The sequence below is a fragment of the Myxine glutinosa genome, chromosome 1 (assembly GCF_964187855.1).
Source record: "Myxine glutinosa chromosome 1, kmMyxGlut1.1, whole genome shotgun sequence".
Taxonomy (NCBI): domain Eukaryota; kingdom Metazoa; phylum Chordata; class Myxini; order Myxiniformes; family Myxinidae; genus Myxine; species Myxine glutinosa.
Window position 1 is genome coordinate 141,433,817 of NC_136261.1, and position 24,776 is coordinate 141,458,592.

General features: G+C 43.2%; 1 protein-coding gene across 10 annotated transcripts in view; it reads right to left on the minus strand.

Annotated features, from left to right (window-relative positions):
- LOC137429041 (diacylglycerol kinase iota) overlaps positions 1 to 24,776 on the minus strand; it is a 687,154-nt gene that overhangs the window by 33,857 nt on the left and 628,521 nt on the right. For 9 of the 10 annotated variants that reach the window (XR_013623429.1, XR_013623428.1, XR_013623427.1 and 6 more), the window contains 2 exons: positions 1,858 to 1,894; positions 1,619 to 1,718 (listed from right to left, as the gene is read on the minus strand). Coding sequence is in view for 7 of the 10 variants with exons in the window: in XM_078777718.1 (XP_078633844.1) it covers positions 1,619 to 1,718; positions 1,858 to 1,894 (137 nt within the window). In the remaining 3 variants the exon portion in view is untranslated. The remainder of the gene's footprint in view (positions 1 to 1,618; positions 1,719 to 1,857; positions 1,895 to 24,776) is intronic. The other variant, XM_078777697.1, reaches the window with a different exon arrangement.

Sequence of the window (24,776 nt, forward strand, 5' to 3'; positions counted from 1 at the left end):
GCTTATGCAAGAACAGTTCCTGAATGTTGAAACCTCGATCGGCCATCCAAATATCGCCGGGCTGGAACTTGTCTACAATGTTCGTCATCTTTACAATTTCTTTGTCCGACGTGTTTCCTCCTGTAGGTTTGGAAATGTATGAAATTGTTCCGCTAGGTGTAATACCAACAGGGCACTTGAGAGTAGGTCTTGACTTATATTGGCTGTACACTTGCGAACAAAACTTGGGAGACGGTGCTTTGTCCTAATCCAAAGCGAAATGCAAGGTCCTCGTCGCGAAGATTAAGCCGAAGTTTCATGAGTGTCATGAGTAGTTGATCCTCTAAAGATTGAGATCGCTTAACTCCGAGTTTTGTAGTATTGTTTATTTGCCAGGTCTTGTCTTCCATTGATAATTTCCCCTTATAATAATGAAGGTTCTGTGCATGAGGAGATACTTCTGCTAATAACCACTTAAACAGGTCATAACTAGGTAAACCTGTATAAAGTTTCACAAGTTCATCACAGTTTGCTATGTCCGAAACAGTAAGCTTCTTGTTACATACTGCAATGGCGGCTTTCAGTTTTGCGACGGTGTCCTTGGCTTGCAAATACTGGCTCATGAGCTGATCACAGTGGTAAGGATAACGTAGTGTGTCAATGTAAACAAGCAGTCTGTCAAAGTGACAGCGACCGCCGGCAGCGCTATTGCCCCTTTCCGATCCCATGACGCATTGCGGTTCCGATTCGCGATAAGGTCTATGCGCTATCACCGACACTTTTTCACCTTTTTCATACGTTTTAATCAGATTTAACTTATCTTCCATCGTAACCACATTATGCTTGGAAACACTCGCATTATCCTTCTTGGGACCCATGGCTAACACAGACACAGTAAAGGAATACTGTACGTCGCCTCTGTTTTGAATGAGAACCAGCAGCTGCGCGTACGTACAGTATACTGTACGTACATTTATATATATATTTAATGTGCTTTTTATTGTATTTTAAATTGTTTTTTAGCTTCTTTTATTGTTAATTTATGTACAATTTTATTTATTTTAAATATATTTTTCAGGAATTTTTTTTTTCACGTCCATAGGAGTGATGTAAAGTCGCACATAATGACGTTCGCTGAACTGAAATTTACTCTAGAAGAGTGGCGTAAAGTCGGATTTGACGTAGGTCGAAATGGTGTAAAACGGGGTATGACTATATATACATTATATATATATGTATATATATTTACACACACATTGATAAAATAAAGAAATAGCACACTGAGCAGTAAAATAATTTAGATTTAAATTCTCTATCAAAAGCCTGATGTTTTGAGAATGAACTATTTTTCTTCCTCAGAGGCATTGAGAGTGGTGTGGTGGTGAAACCGTTAAGTTCCTTTGGGGACGGTTCGCATCATGGATTGGTCCAGGTACGGGAAAGGGTTTTGAGGACTTGAAGAAGAAAGGGGTGGAGGACATGAAGTCACATTTTACATTATGTGGAATTCCCTGCTATTATACTGCTAATGCACATTCCGAGCAAACTCCATAAATATTACACACTCTATTGGGAACAAATTCCCTCACAACAGTCTGGTGGAACCAGGATATCTGCTGGTATAGTAATAAATGTATACCTGTGAATCTGTCTTTACCAGTGAAGCTCCTTTCTCTATGAGAATGTGGCAGGTGTCAGGATGGCTGTTGGAAGCTGCTCTATGAAGGGCTGTTTCACCTCTGTATGGAAAAAGAGTAAGATATTTAACAAACAACAACAATGAAAAAAACTTTGCAAGCAGGCCAACAACCATTATCACAACAACGAACATGGAGGTAGGGTTCAAATTAAATGAGGCAAAACAACCCTTCCACTTACCGATGTCGCTCTGTCATGTCCATGAGCTCTGGGGGAGCTGCAAATAATAACAAGAGACACAAGAAAAAGCCTTTACTACTTTCCATCAGTCTTGATACTAAATCAATAATTCATGAGAACTGCTTTCTTCAATGAAAAAAACAATGTTTTTCACTGTTACTTGTCAATGTTCACTTTCAAGTGTGCCTTTGGTGCTGTTTACTTTCAAGTGTGCCTTTGTTACATTTCAAAGATTCCTTAGCCATGTTACTAAAAAGCAAAATAGATTAGTATGATGTGGATATCATGCATTTCTCTCCTGACGATGAAGTAAAACTTGATACAGATACAAGTCCTTTTCCAGGTCGTTTCTCACCTGTGCCATCTCATCTATCACACTTCGAACATTTTCTCAGTGGTGGATTCGTTTCCTGATAACGTTGAAATGATTACAACTTATCATTTGGGCTCCTTTAGCTTTTTTTAAAAGGGAAAAACGTTTTGACTCATCCCCTAATATAATTAGATAAACATAGTGAAACACAGTGACTGTTCTCCCCTCTGGGCCGGTGCTCCTGCCTCACACCAAGCTCGGCTTCACGCTGTTGAACCAAAGCTTTCAGAATCATTGGAATCTCCCGCGATGACGCTATCTCCGAGGGCCTTTCACTCACTCACCGCAGGCAGGTTGGTGGTCTTTCCGTCTTTTACCGACTCCTCTCCGGCCTTGCTCCCCCAGCTCTCTCTGGGCTCTGTCCCCCAAATATCCCTGCAGGTCGCACAAGATCTGCCAGCAACCCTCTTATGGTTAAACTGCCACAATCTAGGCTCTCTGCTCACCTTCACTCCTTCATTCCTCTTTTCTCACGCCTCTGGAACAAACTCCCTCACTCTCTTCAATCCTACTCTTCCCTCCAGGTCTTTAAAACAGCTGTTCACCACCATCTCTTATCTTCCCCCATCCAAAACCTTGATCTTTTCTACCCCCGTTAATTCACCCCAGATCCACTTTTTTGAAATTCCGACTTCTTAGCTGGAAGTCCTAGTCCATATGTTTTTTTTTTAACTCTCCCACCCCTCCCCCCAAGCCCTCTGCCTCCCACAGATCTCCAGATGTCCCTGCTCTCCATCTTGTTCTCCCACTCCCTTTATCATGTTTTATGTGTCAATTTGTCTTTTTTGTGATCAATGTTAGCTCTTACACGAGCCTCGACCTTGTATACAAAAAAAATTTAAAAAATAAAAATAATAATAATAATAATAATACACAATCCTTGCGAAAGCTTATTTATGAGCAAAACCCTTTGCCATCATTTCAAAATGTGCGGAACATGACGAGCCCTCCTCCTGATCCCAATGGATAAGAAATCGCACACATGTCGCAGGTAACAAGGTTGAGGTGTGCAGTCAGCTCAGATTTTGGAACTTTAACCTGGAGGTGGTTACTTGGAAGACGTGCACATTGTGGAGTAGGTAGGGAGTGTCAGAGAACTGAGAGAGCAGAGGGAGCAATATCGGAGAATAGTTGGTAGAAAACAGAGACTAATGAGCTGACTGTGATGTGAAAACAACAGACCCCGTACTTCGGCCTAATTACACACACACACACACACACACACACACACACACACACACACACACACACACACAAGTCCTGGTGTGATAGATAAGTGGCATTCGTTGCAAGAAAAAACAGATTTCGTACAACAAAAAGCATCTTTTGAGATGTGCTGTAATATTATGATCAACGACAGAAGAATAATTAAACTAGAACGGAACTCTTCGATGTCACGACGTCGACTGATATGCCTCCGCCAACATTATGACATCATTATAATACTTGTATCAAGTTTGATTTAAATCCATTCAGCTGTGACCAAGTTAGCACATTTTTACCTGACATGACCTCTGACCTTTGACCTAATTACCCCAAAATTTAATCAGTTCATGTTGACATCATTATACATACCTGTACCAAATTTTAATTTTAATCCCTTAAGCTGTTCACAAAGTTCTCACAATTTTACCTGACATGACCTCTGACTTTTAAACTCGGGACCCCCAAAATCTAATCAGTTAATCTTTACATCATTATGCATATCGATACCAAGTTTGAATTAGATCCCTTTCGCCATTCTCGAGTTATAGACGTATTACAGATTTTGACCTTGAACCTCTTGACCCCAAATTCTAATCATTTAATCTTTACATCATTATACAAGCCTGAACCAAGTTTGAATTAGATCACTTCAGCCGTTCTCAAGTAATAGACCTATTACAGATTTGACCTTTAACCCCAAATTCTAATCAGTTAATCTTTATATCATTATACATACCTGTACCAAGTTTGAATTAGATCACTTCAGCCGTTCTCAAGTAATAGACGTATTACAGATTTGACCTTTAACCCCAAATTCTAATCAGTTAATCTTTACATCATTATACATACCTGTACCAAGTTTGAATTAGATCACTTCAGCCGTTCTCAAGTAATAGACGTATTACAGATTTGACCTTTAACCCCAAATTCTAATCAGTTAATCTTTACATCATTATACATACCTGTACCAAGTTTGAATTGGATCACTTCAGCCGTTCTCAAGTTATAGACCTATTACAGACTTTGACCTTTGACCTCTTGACCCCAAATTCTAATCAGTTCATCTTTACCTCATTATACATGCCTGTGATAAGTTTGACTGAGATCCCTTCAGCCATTCTCAAGTTATCGCAGTAACGAAAACCTATCACGGATGGACGGACGGACAGCCGGACGGACAACCTGAAAACATAATGCCTTCGGCGACTTCGTCGGCGGAGGCATAAAAACTGTGAATGTATCAAATCAGCATGTTGAAATTAATTATGGAGCTTTGAGGTGAACTTCTGTCCCTAAGAGTGAATTTCTTCCTCCAACAATCCTTGTTCCAAATAAGGATTCTTATTCCACCATGAGGCACTTAGGAATGTTCACAACAGGCCACCAATTGTGAAGATTGAGGAAATGAAGCTTCACAAAGGATGCATGGTGTCTCCTGATGGAAAGTCTGTGTCGGTGTGAATCAGAAAACCCTGATAGTTTAAAGAGAGGTCATTTTGTGAACCATATTTTGTGTTGATGCAAGAATATAGCAGTGAAATGAGTTGATGGTCTGCAGAGCTGTGTATATTTTAAGGTGAGGTCCTTGATTATATATATATAAATAAAAACCACCTTTAGAGGCCATTTTTCCCCGCTATGCGGGGGTTGGCCTTTTTCGGGAACCGTGGTTGTTGTTGTTTTTTTTCGGTCCCCTTTTTGAAGCAATGTTTTACGGCCGGATGCCCTTCCTGACGCCAACCCTTTTTGCCGCCTTTAACGACAAACAGGGAATTACCAGTGAGCTGGTACTCAATTAGCCGACCTCGGAAGGATGACAGGCTGAGTCAACCCCCCTGGCGTTAATTCAGCGATCGACCGGGATTCGAACCCAGGATCTTACCATTCCAACACCAACACCTTGATTATTGTCAGATTTTAAAAAGTCTTACAGCAGAGGACAGCCTCCAAAGCTGAGGATGCCATTCTGGATTTGTTTGGTATAACAGTTTCAGATTGATACCTACATTATTGATCTTCCCATGTATACCTCCACATTCATTTTATACATTTCTGCAGCAATTCAAGTATGTTGGTCCCAGCCATGTGTACATTGCTGCATATGGTTGGGACAACATACTTGAATATGTGTGTTTGTGTTTGTATGTATGTTTGCATGCAATATGTCCCCTCCTTGAAAATTCCCATTTCCTTCTCTCCCTCCTTCTCCTATCCTATTTGGAAACAACAACAACAAAAAAAAACAATATCCTTTTTACTTCTGCCATCTCCACCTTCCTTCCCTGCTGGCAAAGATGAATTTAAAATGTTCCCCTCTCTCTCTACTCTTACCATTCCAGTAAAGGTTCCTTATCTTCCCAAACTTATCATTCTTCCCTCTTTTCTCCCCTTTTCTACCTCCTCCATGGCCTGCTTTTAAAATCACATCCCTTGTCCTGTCACATTTAACATTGCTGCTTTTCTTTGCTTTTTTTATCCACCCTCCATTTACCGCCCCAATTGGGATTCATTGGATATTCTAGGCAGCAAAAATAATTACATTCTGGTCAAGTCTTTGCCCTCATAGTCTAGTAGGAAGGCTAGGTCCCTCTGCACCCCCCGGAGATATACTTCTAATCAGTGTTTCTAGATTGGAAAAAATGTGTAGAAAATGACTAGCTATGGCCCCAAGCTGAAAAAATGTCCCACATACCATTTTTATGCAAATTACTGCTGCAAATTTTATGCAAAATTATGCAAATTTTATGCAAATTTTTGATGAGGAGTAGAGTTGAGGGGTCTTTGAGGGCTTCATCGAGGTGCTCTCGGTTGCAAGACTGGGTCATTCTGAGAAGCACAGCAGGGTCAGAGATCATGATGTTCTCCTCCTCAGTGAATCTCTCCATCAACAGCCTCTCCATTGCCTCACACACTGTTTTGAGGCAAAAGAGGGACTTTGCGTAGGCCTTTCCACTGAGAACACCTTTGAGAGATCCACTTGTTACTAGTTGTGCCTCAAAGAGAATCTCTGCATATCCAGAACCACGCATCTTGTGTCCAGTGAGCATCCCGATGTAGTTCATGGATGTGTGGAAGGGTCCAATCGTTACTACATGACTAGCAAATTCATTTGGCCAGCGCCAGATGATGGGAAGGGCTTTCATGCAGACACCCAGATCAAATGTATTCAGGACCCATCTCTGACCCACCTCAGCAGTTGCTGCCTCGGAACGCTTCAGTAGCTCACGAACAACTGCGTTGTCTGTGATCGGTTGGTGGATAGGCGTGCAGTAGTCGACTGTTGATTTGCTGGGTGGGGGAGAACCAGTTGCAGAGGTGAAACCCCCTAGCCCAGGCACAGGCTGCAGGCCATTGCCATGCCATGCAGGCACCAGGCACAGACCGATCACAGACAACGCAGTTGTTCGTGAGCTACTGAAGCGTTCCGAGGCAGCAACTGCTGAGGTGGGTCAGAGATGGGTCCTGAATACATTTGATCTGGGTGTCTGCATGAAAGCCCTTCCCATCATCTGGCGCTGGCCAAATGAATTTGCTAGTCATGTAGTAACGATTGGACCCTTCCACACATCCATGAACTACATCGGGATGCTCACTGGACACAAGATGCGTGGTTCTGGATATGCAGAGATTCTCTTTGAGGCACAACTAGTAACAAGTGGATCTCTCAAAGGTGTTCTCAGTGGAAAGGCCTACGCAAAGTCCCTCTTTTGCCTCAAAACAGTGTGTGAGGCAATGGAGAGGCTGTTGATGGAGAGATTCACTGAGGAGGAGAACATCATGATCTCTGACCCTGCTGTGCTTCTCAGAATGACCCAGTCTTGCAACCGAGAGCACCTCGATGAAGCCCTCAAAGACCCCTCAACTCTACTCCTCATCAAAAATTTGCATAAAATTTGCATAATTTTGCATAAAATTTGCAGCAGTAATTTGCATAAAAATGGTATGTGGGACATTTTTTCAGCTTGGGGCCATAGCTAGTCATTTTCTACACATTTTTTCCAATCTAGAAACACTGATTAGAAGTATATCTCCGGGGGGTGCAGGGGGACCTAGTCTTCCTACTAGACTATCAACGATGGATGAATCTGAAGCAAGATGTCAGATCCATATCTGGAAATTTCATAGGAATTTCACACAATCTGTCACTGCTCTGCTTCCTGGAAAACAAGGTCACGTTTTTCCTGGCTTGCTGATTTCCTCGCCATTCACGTTATCAGCAATTATGTCTTGAAGGAATCTTTTCTTCTCCTTACAATTGAGGCTGGAGTATTCCAATGCAGCATCTCAGGCCCAGTCCTGTTAGTGGACATTAATGACATCTCAGATGCCCCGAAAAACCATCTTACCCATCTTGAAAATGACCTTGCATTATATTTCACAATTCCAGATCCCACCGACAGGCCAACATCAGCGACATCACTCTCTCTCTCTGCTGGCCTGGAAGTATCAAATTCTGATCTCACACTTGAAACATGTTTCATTCCAGGTAAATCTTAAATTCTTACCTCTCTAAATCTTAAATTCCCATTTCCGGAAGGATATTGTCATCATCCGCCATTGGAGGAAGTTCAGTCTCACACTTCTGGGCTTCACTGTCAACTACTACCTCTCCTGGCGAGACCAATAACAAAGGTGGTTCAGAAGACCAGCTACAGGTATGGCAGCCTCTGTCATGCCAAGTGCTTATTGCCTGTAGCTAAATACAATACTGCTCTCCATTTGGGCTGGCAATCCCACTTCATACTTGCCACTCCTGATATGCTGTGGAATCCATTAGCATCTCCTACATATAAGGAGAAGCAGAGGACCTGCTGCTTTCACACCACAGACACATTTGTGACCTGTTTTCTACTGCAATTCCTCAGGTGTTTCTGCCTCCGCTTTTTCATCCCATCAACCCTTCTCATCCCTCCAGGCTGTAGACGTTATTCCATCAACACCCTCTTGGAGAAACTCTCAAATCCATGCTCTGTGTTCACCTCCATTGATTTCTTCCTCTTTTTAAAAAACTGTTTGGTAATGTTGTGGTGCCCCCTCCCTCACAACTATTTGTAGGATGCTATGTTTCTTTCTCTCTTCCCCTTCTCCTCCTGCTCTTTTTTCATCCCCTTGTTGCATCTCTTCCAGGAGCATCGATTTTGCATCGAATTTTTTTTTTCATCTAGATTTTGCATTTTGCATCCAAACAGACAAACAGAAAAAGCCAGGGTAACGCATGCTTTTTAATGTTTGATTTCATTTGCTTTTATGGTGCTTAAAAGACAAATGCACATGTTTCTTGGTTTAATGCATGTGCTGAAAATAAATGTGGCAGCAAAGTGTGATGCAGGGAGCATGAAAGAGTGAAAAATAATGAAAAATTTGGTCAATTAAAACATCAAGGCTGTTGAAATTGACAAATGGCTGCACAGTATGATGAATATGGCTTGTCAAGGGAATACATACGAGTATTTGATGGGAGCAAATCATTTAGAGATAAACCAGAAAGTATACACAATATGCAAGACCAGCAACATCACGAAAGAAAAGTAAGATGATATTCTCCTTTCGACTGCAGACCAAAGAGATTCTATTTGCACCATCAGTTAAGAAGCGAGAGCAATAGTGTTGGTAGTATTGAGTTTAGCATTTACGATAAGTTTGAGTTATAGTTCAAAAACGAGATTTTGAGTCAAATTTAAATTCCTTTGTATTACACGCTTTGCACTGGTTTACATGATCTTGAACCTGGAAAAGTGTTGGTTAATCCCTGAGTTTGACAAGATGGACATGAAGTTTCTGCATTATCGAAGTGTACAGACTAGCAAGGTGGTGATACAGTGCTAGCCTAATGGTTAATGAAGTGCTGTGATGAAGGATGCACAATCACATGTTTTGCCAATAATGCCATGCATGCTCTGAGGCTCTTTATTTATAATAATAATTACAAGCGTTACGCCTAGGTCCCCCGTCGGTGAAGTGATGTGAGTTGACAAAGTGGAAGACGCAAGGCGGCCATCTTGGATTTTGACGTGGCGACCCAATTTTCAATAGCATTCTCCCTTATGCGTAGGTACACCCACACACCAGATTAGAAGTTAGTAGTTCGTTTATTTTTCAAGATATTTCGCTCACATGGTTCAGACATACATGGCGGTGGCCATCTTGGATTTTGACGTGGGTTGCATACACACACCAAATTAGAATTCGGTCCTTCGCTTACGCACGCACGTACGCACGCACGCCCACACGGACGGACGCACGCACGGACGGACGGACGCACACACGCACGGAGGGGAAAACCATAGTCCCCCTTTCGCTCCGCGGTGCGACGGGGAACAATAATAGTCGTAATAATAATGATTTTATTGGCGGGGTGAGGGGTCAGTGATTAATAGGACTAATGGAACATCTCTGTTTGTTATAATCAGACTCTAATGTATAAATATATATTTACAATCAAAATAATAAAATAACTGTTAAGGCCATTAAGCATTTAAAAGAATGCGAGATGGTTAGGTCCTGATTTCAAAAGTGATCTTCGTTCTGTTGATGAATGGACAATGATTTTCAATTAAACCCTTGTCTTCTTTCTATTCCTTAAGGATATTATCCTCGAGTATTGCTCATCCTTGTTGGACAGCTTTATGGGTCTTCCAGTCCTGGGTTTGTCAATGACAATGATGTTTCTCTGTACTTATTGATTGTGCTTCGGATACCACACCTTGAAAAATGGAGTGATGCGAGGTGTTTCACTCAATTGTCTTTTCGTTCTTTATTCAGAAACATAATTCCATTGCGATCTTCTCTTGAAATGTTTGCCATTTTGTTTGAAGCTAACAATGAATTCTGATACATAGACTGTGTTCTGCAGGATGAAAAGTGGGCTTTTAGCATTATGGATGTGTTGAGAGGAACACTTGATGTTAATGATGATGAACACCAGATGCTAATGATGAGGAGAACCTGACAATGAGTCATCAATTAGATTTGATTGGTAAATGTGATGGATGAGCTACTACAACACTTCACATTAGCTGCGACTCAGTAAACTATACATGAGCATCGAATATGAAGTGTTGTAGTCGCTAATCCATCACATTAACCAATCAAATCTAATTGATGGCTCATTGTCAGGTGTACCTCCTCATTAACATCAGGTGTTCCTCTCTGCACATCCAGAAAGCTGCCCACTTTTTTGTGATGCAGAAACAGATCTATCAGATCATTCTGTCTTCCTCATACTATGTTCTTACAGTAGCTTCTTGTTTAATGAACTTCTTATCAGACATAACAGATGCTCCAACACCCCCATTTCTCTCAGCATAATCCACATCAATTCATGATCACCATAATCAAAAGCTTCGCTATAATCTATAAAAAACCTTCTTTAGATATTCCTTTGCATTTTCCATGATCCATCTCAGATTTGCAATTTGATCTCTCGTAAGTACCTCTTCCTCTTCTGAAACTTGCTTGCTCAACAGGCATTTCTCACCCAATTAAGTCTTCTCTTTTGTGTTGAATGATCTCCCTTTAGTAATATCTTGCTTGCGTGTGAAATCAAGGCAATGGTTTGGTTATTACAGCATTATCTTGCACCCCCTCCCCCCCCCCCCTTTCTTTGGCAATGACATGGAGACTGACTGCTTCCATCTTTAGACCATACAATTCTGCTCCACATCTATGTACAGGTAGCTGTTAAAATTTTAATTGCTCCTCCATAACTACCTTAAAGGGTTATTTTGAAATTTTATCAGTACCTGGTGCTTTTCCATTGCCAGCATTTTCAAGGCTCTATGTACCTCACATTCTATCACTACTGCTTCTAGCTCATATTCTCTTTCTTTGAAGGTTGCCACCATATTGCTATCTCATTTGTAAAGAGTTTCGGTATAGTCCTACCGTCTTTATATCACCTGTTTAGTAGTCCCCTACCTGTGTACAACGGAGGGGACTATAGGTTTGCACTCCGTCCCTCCGTCCGTCCGTCACGCAAAGAGCAGTTTTCCGGACTTTCTTTCTAAACGCTTAACGCTAAAGATTTCAAACTTGGCACATGGTTTCCTCATGATAAGGTACAGATCAAGTTCGAACTTCACGACGTTTCGATCATTTTTGACAAAGTTAGGGCACTTTGAACTTTGGGAATTCTGATAATTCTGACGATCCTTAACTCAGTGCCATTTTACGTTTTATTTTCCTTTAAAAAAGATTTTCTCTGCAATAATAGGACCGATTGAGATCAAATTTTCACCGTAGGAGGGACACGGTCTGGAGAATATTTTAGTCGTAATTATGACGTCACAGGTCACGTGGTTCGGCCGCCATCTTGTTTTTCGTGAAAACACAAAAACCCCTTTTTCTCTGCAACGGCTGAACAGATCGAGGCCAAACTTTGCAGGCAAGATCGCATACCCATGACGAACAAAAAAGTCAGCGAGCATGACGTCATGCGTCACATTGTTTCAGAGTTATGATGTTTTTAAGCATGAACCTTTAAAACCGAGCTCCTCCCTCATTTTTGATCCAATCGAGGGGAAACTTCACAGATCTGTTGAACATGTCAGTCTACTAAAATGTCCTTTTGGAATTTGGGATAGGACACGTGGTTTTGCAGATATCGTTAATAAAACGAAATTATTTTTAAAAAAATGGTTATCTCTTGTTTATTCTAGAGTTCTCCTCAAGCCGCACCGCGCACCCTCAGCCTTGTCTCGCGAACGTCAACAGCGCGACACAGCGCGCGCTTTTGGGAGGGGCGGAGCCAAGCCAAACAACATATATATGCACATTGATCATTGATCGTGAACCGGAAAATATAATATATTACTGATATATAGCGACTCAAAAGGTTCTTTATCAAAAACATATTTTCTCGTGCTTCTGCTGACCTGTCTGCAAGGTGTATAAATATAGCAATTGGGAACGATTCAGAACCTGTGGAAAAATAACCCTTGGTAATTTCCCCAAGAGCTTTCCGGATGACAGACTGCCGGTAGGGGACATGTATTGCAGCGCAATACTCAGAATGCTTGTTCTGTTAGATATTGTCCTGTTCTACTCTTAAGGAGCTTGTATGTGTAATGTATTTGGGAGGATGACTCGGCCATCCTTGTGCTTTTACATGAATTGACTTGGACCGGTGTGTACGGTGTGTACCCTGGTTAGAATAGGTACACCGTATCCCTGCGTGTCGTAAGAGGCGACTAAGAGGGTTGGCGTCAGGAAGGGCATCCGGCCATAAAAACATTGCCTCAAAAAGAGAACCATGACAATTACAACTACATATGGGCAGGGTACAGTCCGAAGTGGAGATCGGTTTCTGAGGTTTGGGACTGGAATGTAGGGACAATGACAGGGAGATCAGGAGAAGTGGTGGAAGTATTGGTCAGAAGAAGAGTGGACATATGCTGTGTGCAAGAGACGAGATGGAAGGGAAGTGGTGTGAGAATGGTGAAGGGTAGGCAGGGACAGAAATACAAGTTTGTGTGGCAAGGGTGCCCAGAGGGCGTGAATGGTGTTGGTGTCCTGTTTTCTGAGGAGTTTGTAGACAGTGTGGTGAGTGTGACTAGAGTGAGTGATAGGTTGATGATGGTGAAAATGATGATTGGAAAGCTCTTGGTGAACGTCATCTCGGGATATGCTCCGCAGGTTGGTCGGAGCGATGAAGAGAAGGACAAGTTCTGGTGTGCGATGGAGAAGTTGATGGAAAACGTGAAAGATGAGGAAGTTGTTGTGGTAGGAGGAGACCTAAATGGACATGTGGGAAGGAGTATGGATGGTTTTGAGGGAGTTCATGGGGGTTACGGATATGGTGTGAGAAATGGAGAAGGTGAAAGGATTTTGGAGTTTGCTGATGGAGCTGATTTGTTGATTTGTAATACTCAGTTCCAGAAAGGGGATAATAAGCTTGTTACATAGGGGGGGGGGGGGTGGAGGCTGTTTCACAGCACCACTTGGTTGTCTGCGACATAAGGGTGAAAGGTGGGAGGAGAGCTCGGCGGGTGAAGTACCAACCGAGAATGAAGGTGTGGAGGTTGAAAGAGGTGACAGTAAGGGAGGCATTAAAAGAGAGGCTGAGTAGGGTAGAGGATGATGTGGTTGAGCTTGAACGTGGTTGGATGTCAATGAAAAATAGTCTGTTGGGAGCCGTTGGTGAGGTATGTGGATGGACAAAAGGACCACCGAGGAACTCGGAAACATGGTGGTCGGATGATGAAGTTGGAAAGAGGATTGACGAGAAGAGGAAGAAGTTCAAGGAGTGGCAGAAGGCGAAGGGTACGGGAGCAGAAAAAGCAGAGCATGAAAGTTATAAGGCAGCCAAGAAGGCTGCAAAGAAAGAGGTAGCAAAGGCGCAGGAGACATGGAGGAAAATGTTCGGAGAACGCTTGGATTCGGAAGAGGGTCAGAGAGCGGTATTCAGGATTGCAAAGCAGATAGCAAAAGAGAGGTGTGATGTGATGGGGGTGAGTTGCTTGAAGGATGAAGTGGGACAAATCGTTGTGGACCCAGATGGAATTAAAGGAAGATGGAAAAGATATATGGAAATGCTGTTGAATAAAGAGAATGAATGGGATGGGAACATAGAGAGTAACCCAGTTTTAGGACCGGCAGAGAAGATAACTGAGAAGGAAGTTGACGAAGCGATAAAAGCAATGAAGAGTAGAAAAGCGGGAGGGCCAACGGGAGTTGTGGGAGATATGTTGAAGGCAGCAGGAAGTTGGGGTGTGAAGAGAATGGCAGAGATCTGTAATCTGGTGGCGAAAGAAGGTCGCATTCCAGTGGATTGGGAACTGAGTACCCTTGTCCCTCGATACAAGGGGAAAGGTGACCCTCTGGAGTGTGGCTCATACCGAACGATAAAGTTATTGGAGCATGGAATGAAGGTATTGGAAAGGGTGTTGGAGACGAGGATAAGGAAGAAGGTGAAGATCGACGAAATGCAGTTTGGATTTATGCCAGGAAGAGGAACGACAGACGTGCTCTTTATTGTGAGGCAGTTGCAGGAGAAGTACATGGAGAAGAGGAGGAAGTTGTTTCTTGGGTTTGTTGATCTGGAGAAAGCATTCGATAGGGTTCCACGCGAAGTATTGACATGGGCATTGAGGAAGTTAGAAGTGGAGGAATGGTTGATCAGAGTTGTGATGGCAATGTACAAAAGAGCGCGCACAGCTGTAAGGACGAAGGACGGGAACAGTGGTGAGTTTGAGGTGAAGGTGGGAGTGCATCAGGGGTCGGTACTAAGTCCACTACTATTTGTAGCTGTGATGGAGGTGCTGGCTCAGACCGTAAAGGAGGGTTTACCGTGGGAGTTGTTGTATGCAGATGATCTGGTGTAGATTGCGGAACGTATGGATGGACTGAAGGAAAAGATGAACAAGTGGAAGGAATGTATGGAGACAAAAGGTCTGAAGGTGAATATAGGAAAGACGAAGGTGATGGCAAGTGGTAAAGCATGTGGTGAGGTGGAAAGAACTGGGAAGTGGCCATGTGCTGTGTGCAGGAAGGGTGTCGGAGTGAACTCCATTCAATGTACAATGTGCGCTGAGTGGGTTCATCAAAAATGTAGTGGTCTGAGAGGGTCATTAACCAGTGTGGCAGCTACATTCAAATGTAAGGTGTGCACAGAGGGAGCTGCAGATGGAGGAAATGTTGAGTTGGATCTTGGAGACGGCATGAAGCTGGAAGGTGTGAAAACATTTTGCTACCTCGGAGACATGCTGAATGGAGAAGGTGGATCAGACTTGGCAACGGTTGCTAGAGTGAGATGTGCATGGAAGAAGTTTCGGGAACTGAGTGGCATGCTGATGAGGAGGGGAGTGTCGTTGAAGCTGAAGGGAAAGGTGTATGCTGCATGTGTGAGAAGTGTTATGATTTATGGGAGCGAGACATGGGTCATGAATGTAGAGCAGCAACGAAGGCTGGAAAGGGTGGAAATGCGAATGGTTCGGTGGATGTGCGGAGTGTCGTTGAGAGAGAGGAAGACAAATGATGAATTGCGAAAGATGATGGGAATCGAGCCTGTGATTGATGCTGTGAAGAGGAACAGGTTGAGATGGTTTGGTCATGTGTTGAGGAAGGATGAAAGTGACTGGTTGAGAAAAGTGATGGAAATGAATGTAGAAGGAAGTAGAGGACGGGGAAGACCGAGAAAGACTTGGCTAAAGATGGTGGAAGAAGAAATGCGGGCAAGGGGGTTAACAAGGAGAGATGCAGAAAATAGGGCAAAATGGAGAAGATTGTCATGGGGACCTTTAGTAAGGCTAACCCCCGCTCTTGCAGGGAAAATGGCCTTAAAATGCATGTTGTTGTTTGTTGTTGTACTCTTAAGGACATCAGTACTGGACCTAAACTTCCCTGTGATACCTCTGATCTTTAAAAAAAGATGTCTTGTTTTTCAGCGATCTTACCTGTAGGTGCTCTGTTATCACTTTCTATATCTATACATTCCCCTTTGAAATATTTATCGTTGTCTTTCCTTGCTTGTCATTGGAAATTATCATTTAGCTGCTTAATATCCCCAATAGATGCACCTTTGGTTTCTCTCTCTCTTCTTCTGTCTGCAATATGTATTGCCTTTCCCCAACAACCATTTGGCCTTCTATTTCTGCTTACTTTTGGGATGTTGTTTTTGACCTCTTCTTTTGCAATGTCTTGAACCTCTTGCCACAATTTGTCTGGCATTATGTCAACTATGTCCAGCTCTGTAAAAGGTGTTTTTTTTAAACCTTTGTGACATATTGTTACCCTCGCCAGAAGAGAGGGTATTGCATTTGAGTCCGTTTGTTACTTGCGAAAATCAAGGATTTTTCAAGTACTCGTATATTGGTTGGTCTTGTCTCTTATTAGTCCCCTACCGGTGTACACCGGAGGGGACTATAGGTTTTCACGCCGTCCCTCCGTCCGTCAGTCTGTCAGTCCGTCAGTCCGTCACGCAAAGAACAGTTTTCCGGACTTTTTTTTCTAAACGTTTAATGCTAATAATTTCAAACTTGGCACATGGTTTCCTTATGATAAGTTACAGATCAAGTTCGAACTTCACGACGTTTCGATCATTTTTGACAAAGTTATGGCACTTTGAACTTTGGGAATTCTGATGATCCTTAACTCAGTGCCATTTTAAGTTTAAATTTCCTTTATAAACCAATTTCTCTGCAATAATTGGACCGATTGAGATCAAATTTTCACCGTAGGGGGGACTCGGTCTGTAGAATATTTTAATGGTAATTATGACGTCACAGGTCACGTGGTTCGGCCGCCATATTGTTTTTCGTGAAAACACGAAAACCCCTTTTTCTCTGCAACGGCTGTACAGATCGAGGCCAAACTTTGCACGCAGAATCGCATACCCATGATGAACAAAAGTCAGCGAGCATGACGTCATGCATCACATGGTTTTAGAGTTATGACGTTTTTAAGCATGAACCTTTAAAACCGAGCCCCTCCCTCATTTTTGATCCAATTGAGGGGAAACTTCACAGATCTGTTCAGCATGTCAGTCTACTAAATTGTCCTTTTGGAATTTGCGATAGGGCACGTGGTTTGGCAGATATCGTTAATTAAACGAAAATATTTTAAAAATGGATATCTCTTGTTTATTCTGGAGTTCTCCTCAAGCCGCACCGCGCGCCCTCAGCCTCGTCTGCGAACGTCAACAGCACACAGCACGCGCTTTCGGGAGGGGCGGAGCCAAGCTGAGCAACATATATATATACACATCGATCATTGATCGTGAACCGGAAAATATAATAAATTACTGATATTTAGCGACTCGAAAGGTTCTTTATCAACAACTTATTTTCTCGTGCTTCTGCTGACCTGTCTGCAAGGTGTATAAATCGAAGTCCCGAGTGCGAATCACAGGTGAGCCCGTCCTGAGGTAATTAGCGATTGGGAACGATTCAGAACCTGTGGGTAAATAACCCTTGGTAATTTCCCCAACAGTTTTCCGGACGACCGACTGCCGGTAGGGGACATGTATTGCAGCGCAATACTCAGAATGCTTGTTCTGTCTGTTTGTCTACGTCAGTTGCCTACAGGTCACAATTTTCAACTGATCTTCACGAAACTTCACCAAATGGTTGAGTTGGTCATAAGCAAGAAGCCTATTGTTTTTGGGGTCAAAAGGTCAACATAGGCCAAAGGTCACCAACTTTGCCCAATTTCTAAAATCCTCAATTTTCATCCGATTGACTTGAAATTTGAAGAGGACTTGCATATCTGGTCACTGAATTCAAGCACCAATTATATTTTCGGTCAACATAGGCCAAAAGGTCAACATACACTACCGGTCAAAAGTTTTGGAACACCTCAATTTTTCCAGTTTTTATTGAAATTTATGCAGTTTAATGTCCAGTGAATAACCTGAAATGGTATAAAGGCAAGCAGTAAACTGCTCGAGGTTTAAAAAAAAGTTTAGGTTAGCAAAATAATGTAAATTGCACAGTTATATTGTAAAAAAAGGCCTTCTTCAGGGAACAAGTAATGGGTTAACAACTTACAGCTGTTCTGCAGCAATGTAAGTAAATGAAGCCTTGAAAGTTGATGCAAACAATTCCTACAGGTGTCCCAACCTCTGCTGATTACTTGATTACAAACCCCCTGTCTGTATAAAAGCAGTATTGGAACAGACTGTTATTACACCCTCTGAAGCATTATTTGGACAATATTGCACTGCAGAGTATGAATGAATGAATGATCGTTTTAAGGCCATTTTCCCCACTAGAACAGCGGTTAGCCTTGCGGGCCCCATGACAATCATGGTTCCCTGTTTGAGGCAATGTTTTTATGGCCGGATGCCCTTCCTGACGCCAACCCTTGGTCACTTCTTACGATGCGCAGGGAAAAGTATATTGCAGGAAGTAGTATATTGGAAACTGGAGGAAACTCTGACAGGAAGAGGTCTGGCAGACCCAAAGCCACAACAGAATCAGAAGACATGTTTCTGAGAGTCAACAGCTTAACACTGGTCGAAGTAAGCAAGTCTCAGTTTCAACTGTGAAGAGAAGACTTCGAGCTGCAGGTTTAACAGGTCGAGTGGCAGTAAGAAAGCCATTGCTAAGATGGCAAAATAAGAAAAAGAGGCTTGCCTGGGCCATGAAGCACCGCCAATGGACTACTGAAGACTGGAGAAGGTCTTATGGACCGATGAATCAAAATTTGAAATCTTTGGTTCATCACGCAGGGTTTTTGTACGCCGTCGAGTAGGCGAAACGATGGTTCCTCAGTGTGTGACACCAACTGTCAAACATGGAGGAGGAAGCGTGATGGTCTGGGTCTCTTTTGCTGGATCCAGAGTTGGCGACTTGCACAGAGTGACTGGCACCCTGAACCCAAAGGGCTACCACAGCATTTTGCAGCGTAGTGCAATACCCTCTGGTATACGCCTAGTTGGTCAGGGGTTCATCCTACAGCAAGATAATGACCCTAAACACACCTCCAGGCTATGTCAAAACTACCTTCGAGGAAAAGAACAGGACGGTAGGCTTCAAATCATGGAATGGCCAGCACAGTCCATGGAATGGCCAGTGTGTCTAAGTGCCCATCTTTTCTGTGCTTTACCTCTTACCGTGTAATCTACCCGTTTCTGCATCACCAATTATATCCTCCTCCGGAGGTCTTGAGAACTGTACCCCTTGTGTCGTTGCATTTATCCCAGCCGTTGTGTCCTTTCCTTCATTGATTTAGCGTAGCGCGATTCGGCCAACGTTCGAGTGTAATCGGGTAAACTGTGCGAACACGGCGGCCATTCCGCTCGGTCAAGCAACATCTAAGTCGTGTCCGTAACAATTGTCCCCCCCCCCGTAACAATTGTCCCCGTAACAATTGTCCCCCCACCAGTGGGAACACGGTGGACTTAAACCCAATCGAGCTGGTTTGGGATGAACTGGACAGAAGCGTGAAAGCAAAGCAACCTACAAGTGCAACACATTTGTGGGAACTTCTGCAACAGTGTTGGGAAGAACTTCCCAAACAATATTTGATTTCCATTGTAGAAAGAATGCCACGAGTGTGTTCGGCGGTTATATCTGCAAAAGGTGGCTACTTTGTTGAGTCAAAAATTCAAATGAAATTTTGTTAAACAAAATGATTCTATGATTCCTTTTTTTTTTATCTCTAATTGTTTATTTGTTCTATGCTTAATTTCAGAGTACATTGAGACATTAAACTGCATAAATTTCAATAAAAACTGGAAAAATTGAGGTGTTCTAAAACTTTTGACCGGTAGTGTACCATAGGCCAAATTTATAAAATCCCCAATTTCATCTTATTGACTTGAAATTTTAAGCGGATTTGTATATACTAGGGCATGCCCGTACTATATATATGCCCGTACTATATATCTATCTAAAATTATATCCCCCCCCTCTATTTACATGAAATGGTTTGGTCCATTCGCAACGCCAAAGCGAACGGCGAACGGCTTGCGAGTACAGTGACAATCCCCCCCCTCTATTTACATGAATGGTTTGGTCCATTCGCAACGACCACAGAACCCCCCCCTCTATTTACATGAAATGGTTCGGTCCAAAGCGAACGGCTTCCGGAGTTTGGTAAAGAAATCGCCATCGCGTACACAAACGCGCAGGAAAGCGAATGAATCGCAAATTCGTTTTTATTAGTTTTAAAACATCGTTTAACGCCAACATAGCGCCAACATAGTTTGCAAACGTGAAATAAATGAATACGCTCTCAAATGTGCCATCCGAGGCAGAGTGTGTCCGCCACGTTCGGCACACGCGCTAGTTCGCTGCTCTCTGATTGGTTGAATCGTTTTTTGGACATCGCTCGGTAAGTAATTGTCCGATTAATATGAAACCTTGAAAAGGCACATCCTCGGGTCCCCAGCAATATACCTGGCAAGTTAAAAGTATATCGGACCCGTGGTTGTCGAGAAACAGCGGTCACAGACAAACAAACACACAGACAGACACACACACACACAGAGATTGCTGGAATTATAGATAGATGGTCACCAGTGGGGATTGGCAGAGTGATTGGTAAAGGAGGGTTTACCGTGGGAGTTGTTGTATGCAGATGATCTGGTGTTGATTGTGGAAAGTATGGATGGACTGAAGGAAAAGATGAACACGTGGAAGGAATGTATGGAGACAAAAGGTCTGAAGGTGAATATTGGAAAGACGAAGGTGATGGCAAGTGGTAAAGCATGTGGTGAGGTGGAAAGAACTGGGAAGTGGCCCTGTGCTGTGTGTAGGAAGGGTGTCGGAGTGAACTCCATTCGGTGTACAATGTGCGCTGAGTGGGTTCATCAAAAATGTAGTGGTCTGAGAGGGTCATTAACCAGTGTGGCAGCTACATTCAAATGTAAGGTGTGCACAGAGGGAGCTGCAGATGGAGGAAATGTTGAGTTGGATCTTGGAGACGGTGTGAAGCTGGAAGGTGTGAAAACATTTTGCTACCTCGGAGACATGCTGAATGGAGAAGGTGGATCAGACTCGGCAACGGTTGCTCGAGTGAGATGTGCATGGAAGAAGTTTCGGGAATTGAGTGGCGTGCTGATGATGAGGGGAGTGTCGTTGAAGCTGAAGGGAAAGGTGTATGCTGCATGTGTGAGAAGTGTTATGATTTATGGGAGCGAGACATGGGTAATGAACGTAGAGCAGCAACGAAGGTTGGAAAGGGTGGAAATGCGAATGGTTCGATGGATGTGCGGAGTATCGTTGAGAGAGAGGAAGACAAATGATGAATTGCGAAAGATGATGGGAATATAGCCTGTGATTGATGCTGTGAAGAGGAACAGGTTGAGATGGTTTGGTCATGTGTTGAGGAAGGATGAAAGTGACTGGTTGAGAAGAGTGATGGAAATGAATGTAGAAGGAAGTAGAAGACGGGGAAGACCGAGAAAGACTTGGCTAAAGATGGTGGAAGAAGAAATGCGGGCAAGGGGGTTAACAAGGAGAGATGCAGAAAATAGGGCAAAATGGAGAAGATCGTCATGGGGACCGCAAGGCTAACCCCCGCTCTAGCAGGGAAAATGGCCTTTAAAATGCATGTGTTGTGTTGTTGTATATATGGTCAATGAATTCAACCACCCACTATTTTTGAGGTCAACATTGGGCAAAATATCACCATAGGCGAAATTTCTAAAATTCTCAATTTTCATCCAATTGACTTGAACTTTTAAGAAGATTTGCATATCTTGTCACTGAATTCAACCCCCAACGATTTTTTAAGTTGACATAGGCCATATTTCTAAAATCCTATATTTTCATCCGATTAGCTTGCAATTTTAAGAGGATTTGCATATCTGGACACTGAATTCAACCACCAACTATTTTTGAGGTCAACATAGGCCAGATTTCTAAAATCCTATATTTTCATCCGATTAGCTTGAAATTTTAAGAGGATATGCATACCAGGTTACTGAATTCAACCACCAATTATGTTTGAGGTCATCATAGGCCAACAACTTATTTTAGGGATTTCACAAGTAATGTGCTATGCACGACATATTTCTTGTTTGTCTGTTTGTTTGTCTGTCTGTATGTCCGCACAGAATAAATATGATTTTCTCTGCAACCATTGGTCCGATTGACAGGAAATTTTCACCAGGTGCACCACCGCCTGTATAATTTTTTAAATGATAATTATGACGCCGTAGGTCACGTGGTACGGGTGCCATCTTGGGGAAAAAAATTGCACCTCTATACCCCCGAAAGCGCTGCATAGAAATAAATTGAGACATGGCTCATTGTAAAGAACTCTCCAAGGGGAATACCATATATGTTAATGACGTCATAGGTGCCTTCATTATGACGTCATAATTCGACATGTAAAAAACTTCATCCGATCAAGATGAAATTTCTTGAACGTCATATGTGGATACATTGGTGGAGAAGAAAATAAAAATGATGATGCCATCGGTCACGTGGTTGGGCCGCCATTTTTGCTTTAACACAAAAGCCTTAAAAACCACCAAAACACGTCCTGGTGAGGGTCTGCAATCTCTGATTGCTCTTTCTTGTTTAAATACGTTTTCAAGGTCGTATCTGGTCAGTTTTTATATTTTTTCACTTTTCTCAATTTGACTCATTATTTTGCCACAAGGAGTTCATCATCTGTCCCACAGTCTGCACTTGGCAGCATATTAGTAGATTACACAACACTTCTCCATCTTCTATCAATTAAAATGCAGTTAATCTGATTTATATCATATCTTCTCTTCTCTTCTTGACTTGGTTATGACTAACTTCCCTGCAAATGTCTGCTGCACTTCTTCTGCTCCAATCGGTTCATCTGATCATGTGCTTGTTAAAGTGGACATCTCTCTGACCATTCTCAGAGAGCCTCCTCAGCATCGACGAGTCTGGCATTTCACTCAGGCCAACTGGCACGGTCTTCAAGGAGCCATCAATCATCTGGACTGGTCTCCCATCTCTACCGCCTCTGACATCAACTCATCCTGGGAATTCTTCCAAAGTAAATTGCTCTCTCTCATGCACAGATTTATCCCATCTCGTCTTCAGTTGCCATACCCTTCCGCCCGTCCATGGTACAGGGAATCTTGTGGTGAGGCAGTTGCCCAAAAACAACTTGCCTTCGCCTCCAGGAAAGCAAATCCAACGGAAGGAAATCTCATTTCCTTTCACAAAGCCCGAAACAAGTGTGTGTCCACCCTCAGGAGAGCCAGGAAACAATATCTCACCGTTCTCAAGACCGAATTCTCTTATCTGTCTCCCTCTTCCAAATCCTGGTGGCGTCTGGTCAAATCTGTTTCTGGTGTTTGTTCCCCCTCCATCCCCTCCCTCACCTCAAACGGCTACACGGCTGACTCCGCACGTGAAAATGCTGAATGCCTCAACTCTGTGTTTGCCTCTAAATCTTGTGTCCCAAACCCATCCCTCTCTGTACCCACCATACCCAGTCATACCCAGCTGCACCTGGACTCTGTGTCCTTTCCTCCTGACAAGCTGGAGAAGTTTCTGTCAACCCTCCACTCTGATTCTGCAATGAGACCTGACGGCATCAGCCCACGGGTCCTAAAATCCTGCTCTGCCGCTCTTTCACTCCCTCTCTCTGTTCTCTTCACCCTCTCTTTTGCTCAAGGTCATCTGCCTTCAGCTTGGAAATCAGCCAACATCACAGCTTTATACAAAAAATGTGCAAAAACAGATCATTGCAACTACAGACCAATCAGCCTTCTCCCAATTATCAGCAAAGTCATGGAATCCATCATTGCTTCGGATATCAAATCTTTCCTCTTCTCCAATGGCTTGATCTCTGATCATCAATTTGGTTTCAGACCAGGTCACTCTACTCTGGACATGCTGCTTCTGCTGTTTCAACAATGGATGGAGGTCCTCAATGCCAAACAGGAAATTAGAGCTGTCCCCCGTGACATATCACGTGCCTTTGATACGCTCTGCTCACCAAACTCTCCTCCTATGGTATCCATGGAAATCTCCAAACATGGCTTGCGGACTTCCTCTCTAGTCGTAGTCAACGTGTGGCCCTGAATGGGTTTCTCTCCTCTCCCCTTCCTGTTCTGACTGGAGTTCCCTAAGGCAGTATTCTGGGCCCTGTGCTTTTTCTGGTCTTCATCAATGATCTCTCTGACTCTCTTAAAAATCCTCTCTATCTCTTTGCTGATGACTCCACTCTCTGCCGCTCTATTCCTCATCCATCAGATCGGCAGTCTGCAGCCTCCTCACTCTCTGCAGACCTGGACAAAATCACAGACTGGCCAAACAAGTGGAACATGTCTTTCAATCCTGACAAATCTCACTCTCTTACTATGTCTCTCCGAAAAGACCGACTGGACAACCCTCCCATCCACTTTCTTAACAATCCTCTCCAAGAAGTTCTATCACTCAAGCTTTTGGGTCTCACTATCTGCCATGATCTTTCCTGGGAAAACCACATTTCAATCTGGCCTCCAAAGCCAGTCGCCGACTAGGCATCCTACGTCGTGTGAAGTTATTCCTTGGCACACCTGAGCTCCTCACCACAGACAAGGCTTTCATCCACAGCTCAATGGAATACTGTTCTCCCCTCTGGGCCGGTACTCCTGCCTCACACCTAGCTCGGCTTCACGCTGTTGAAATCAAAGCTTTCAGAATCATTGGAATCTCCCTCGATGAAGCTAATTCCGAGGGCCTCTCACTTACACACCGCAGGCAGGTTGGTGGTCTTTCTGTCTTCTACAGACTCCTCTCTGGCCTTGCTCCCCCAGCTCTCTCTGGGCTCTGTCCCCCAAATATTCCTACAGGTTGCACAAGATCCGCCCGCAATCCTCTTATGGTTAAACTGCCAAAATCAAGACTCTCTGCTCACCTTCACTCCTTCATTCTTCTTTTCTCCCGCCTCTGGAACAAACTCCCTCACTCTCTTCAATCCC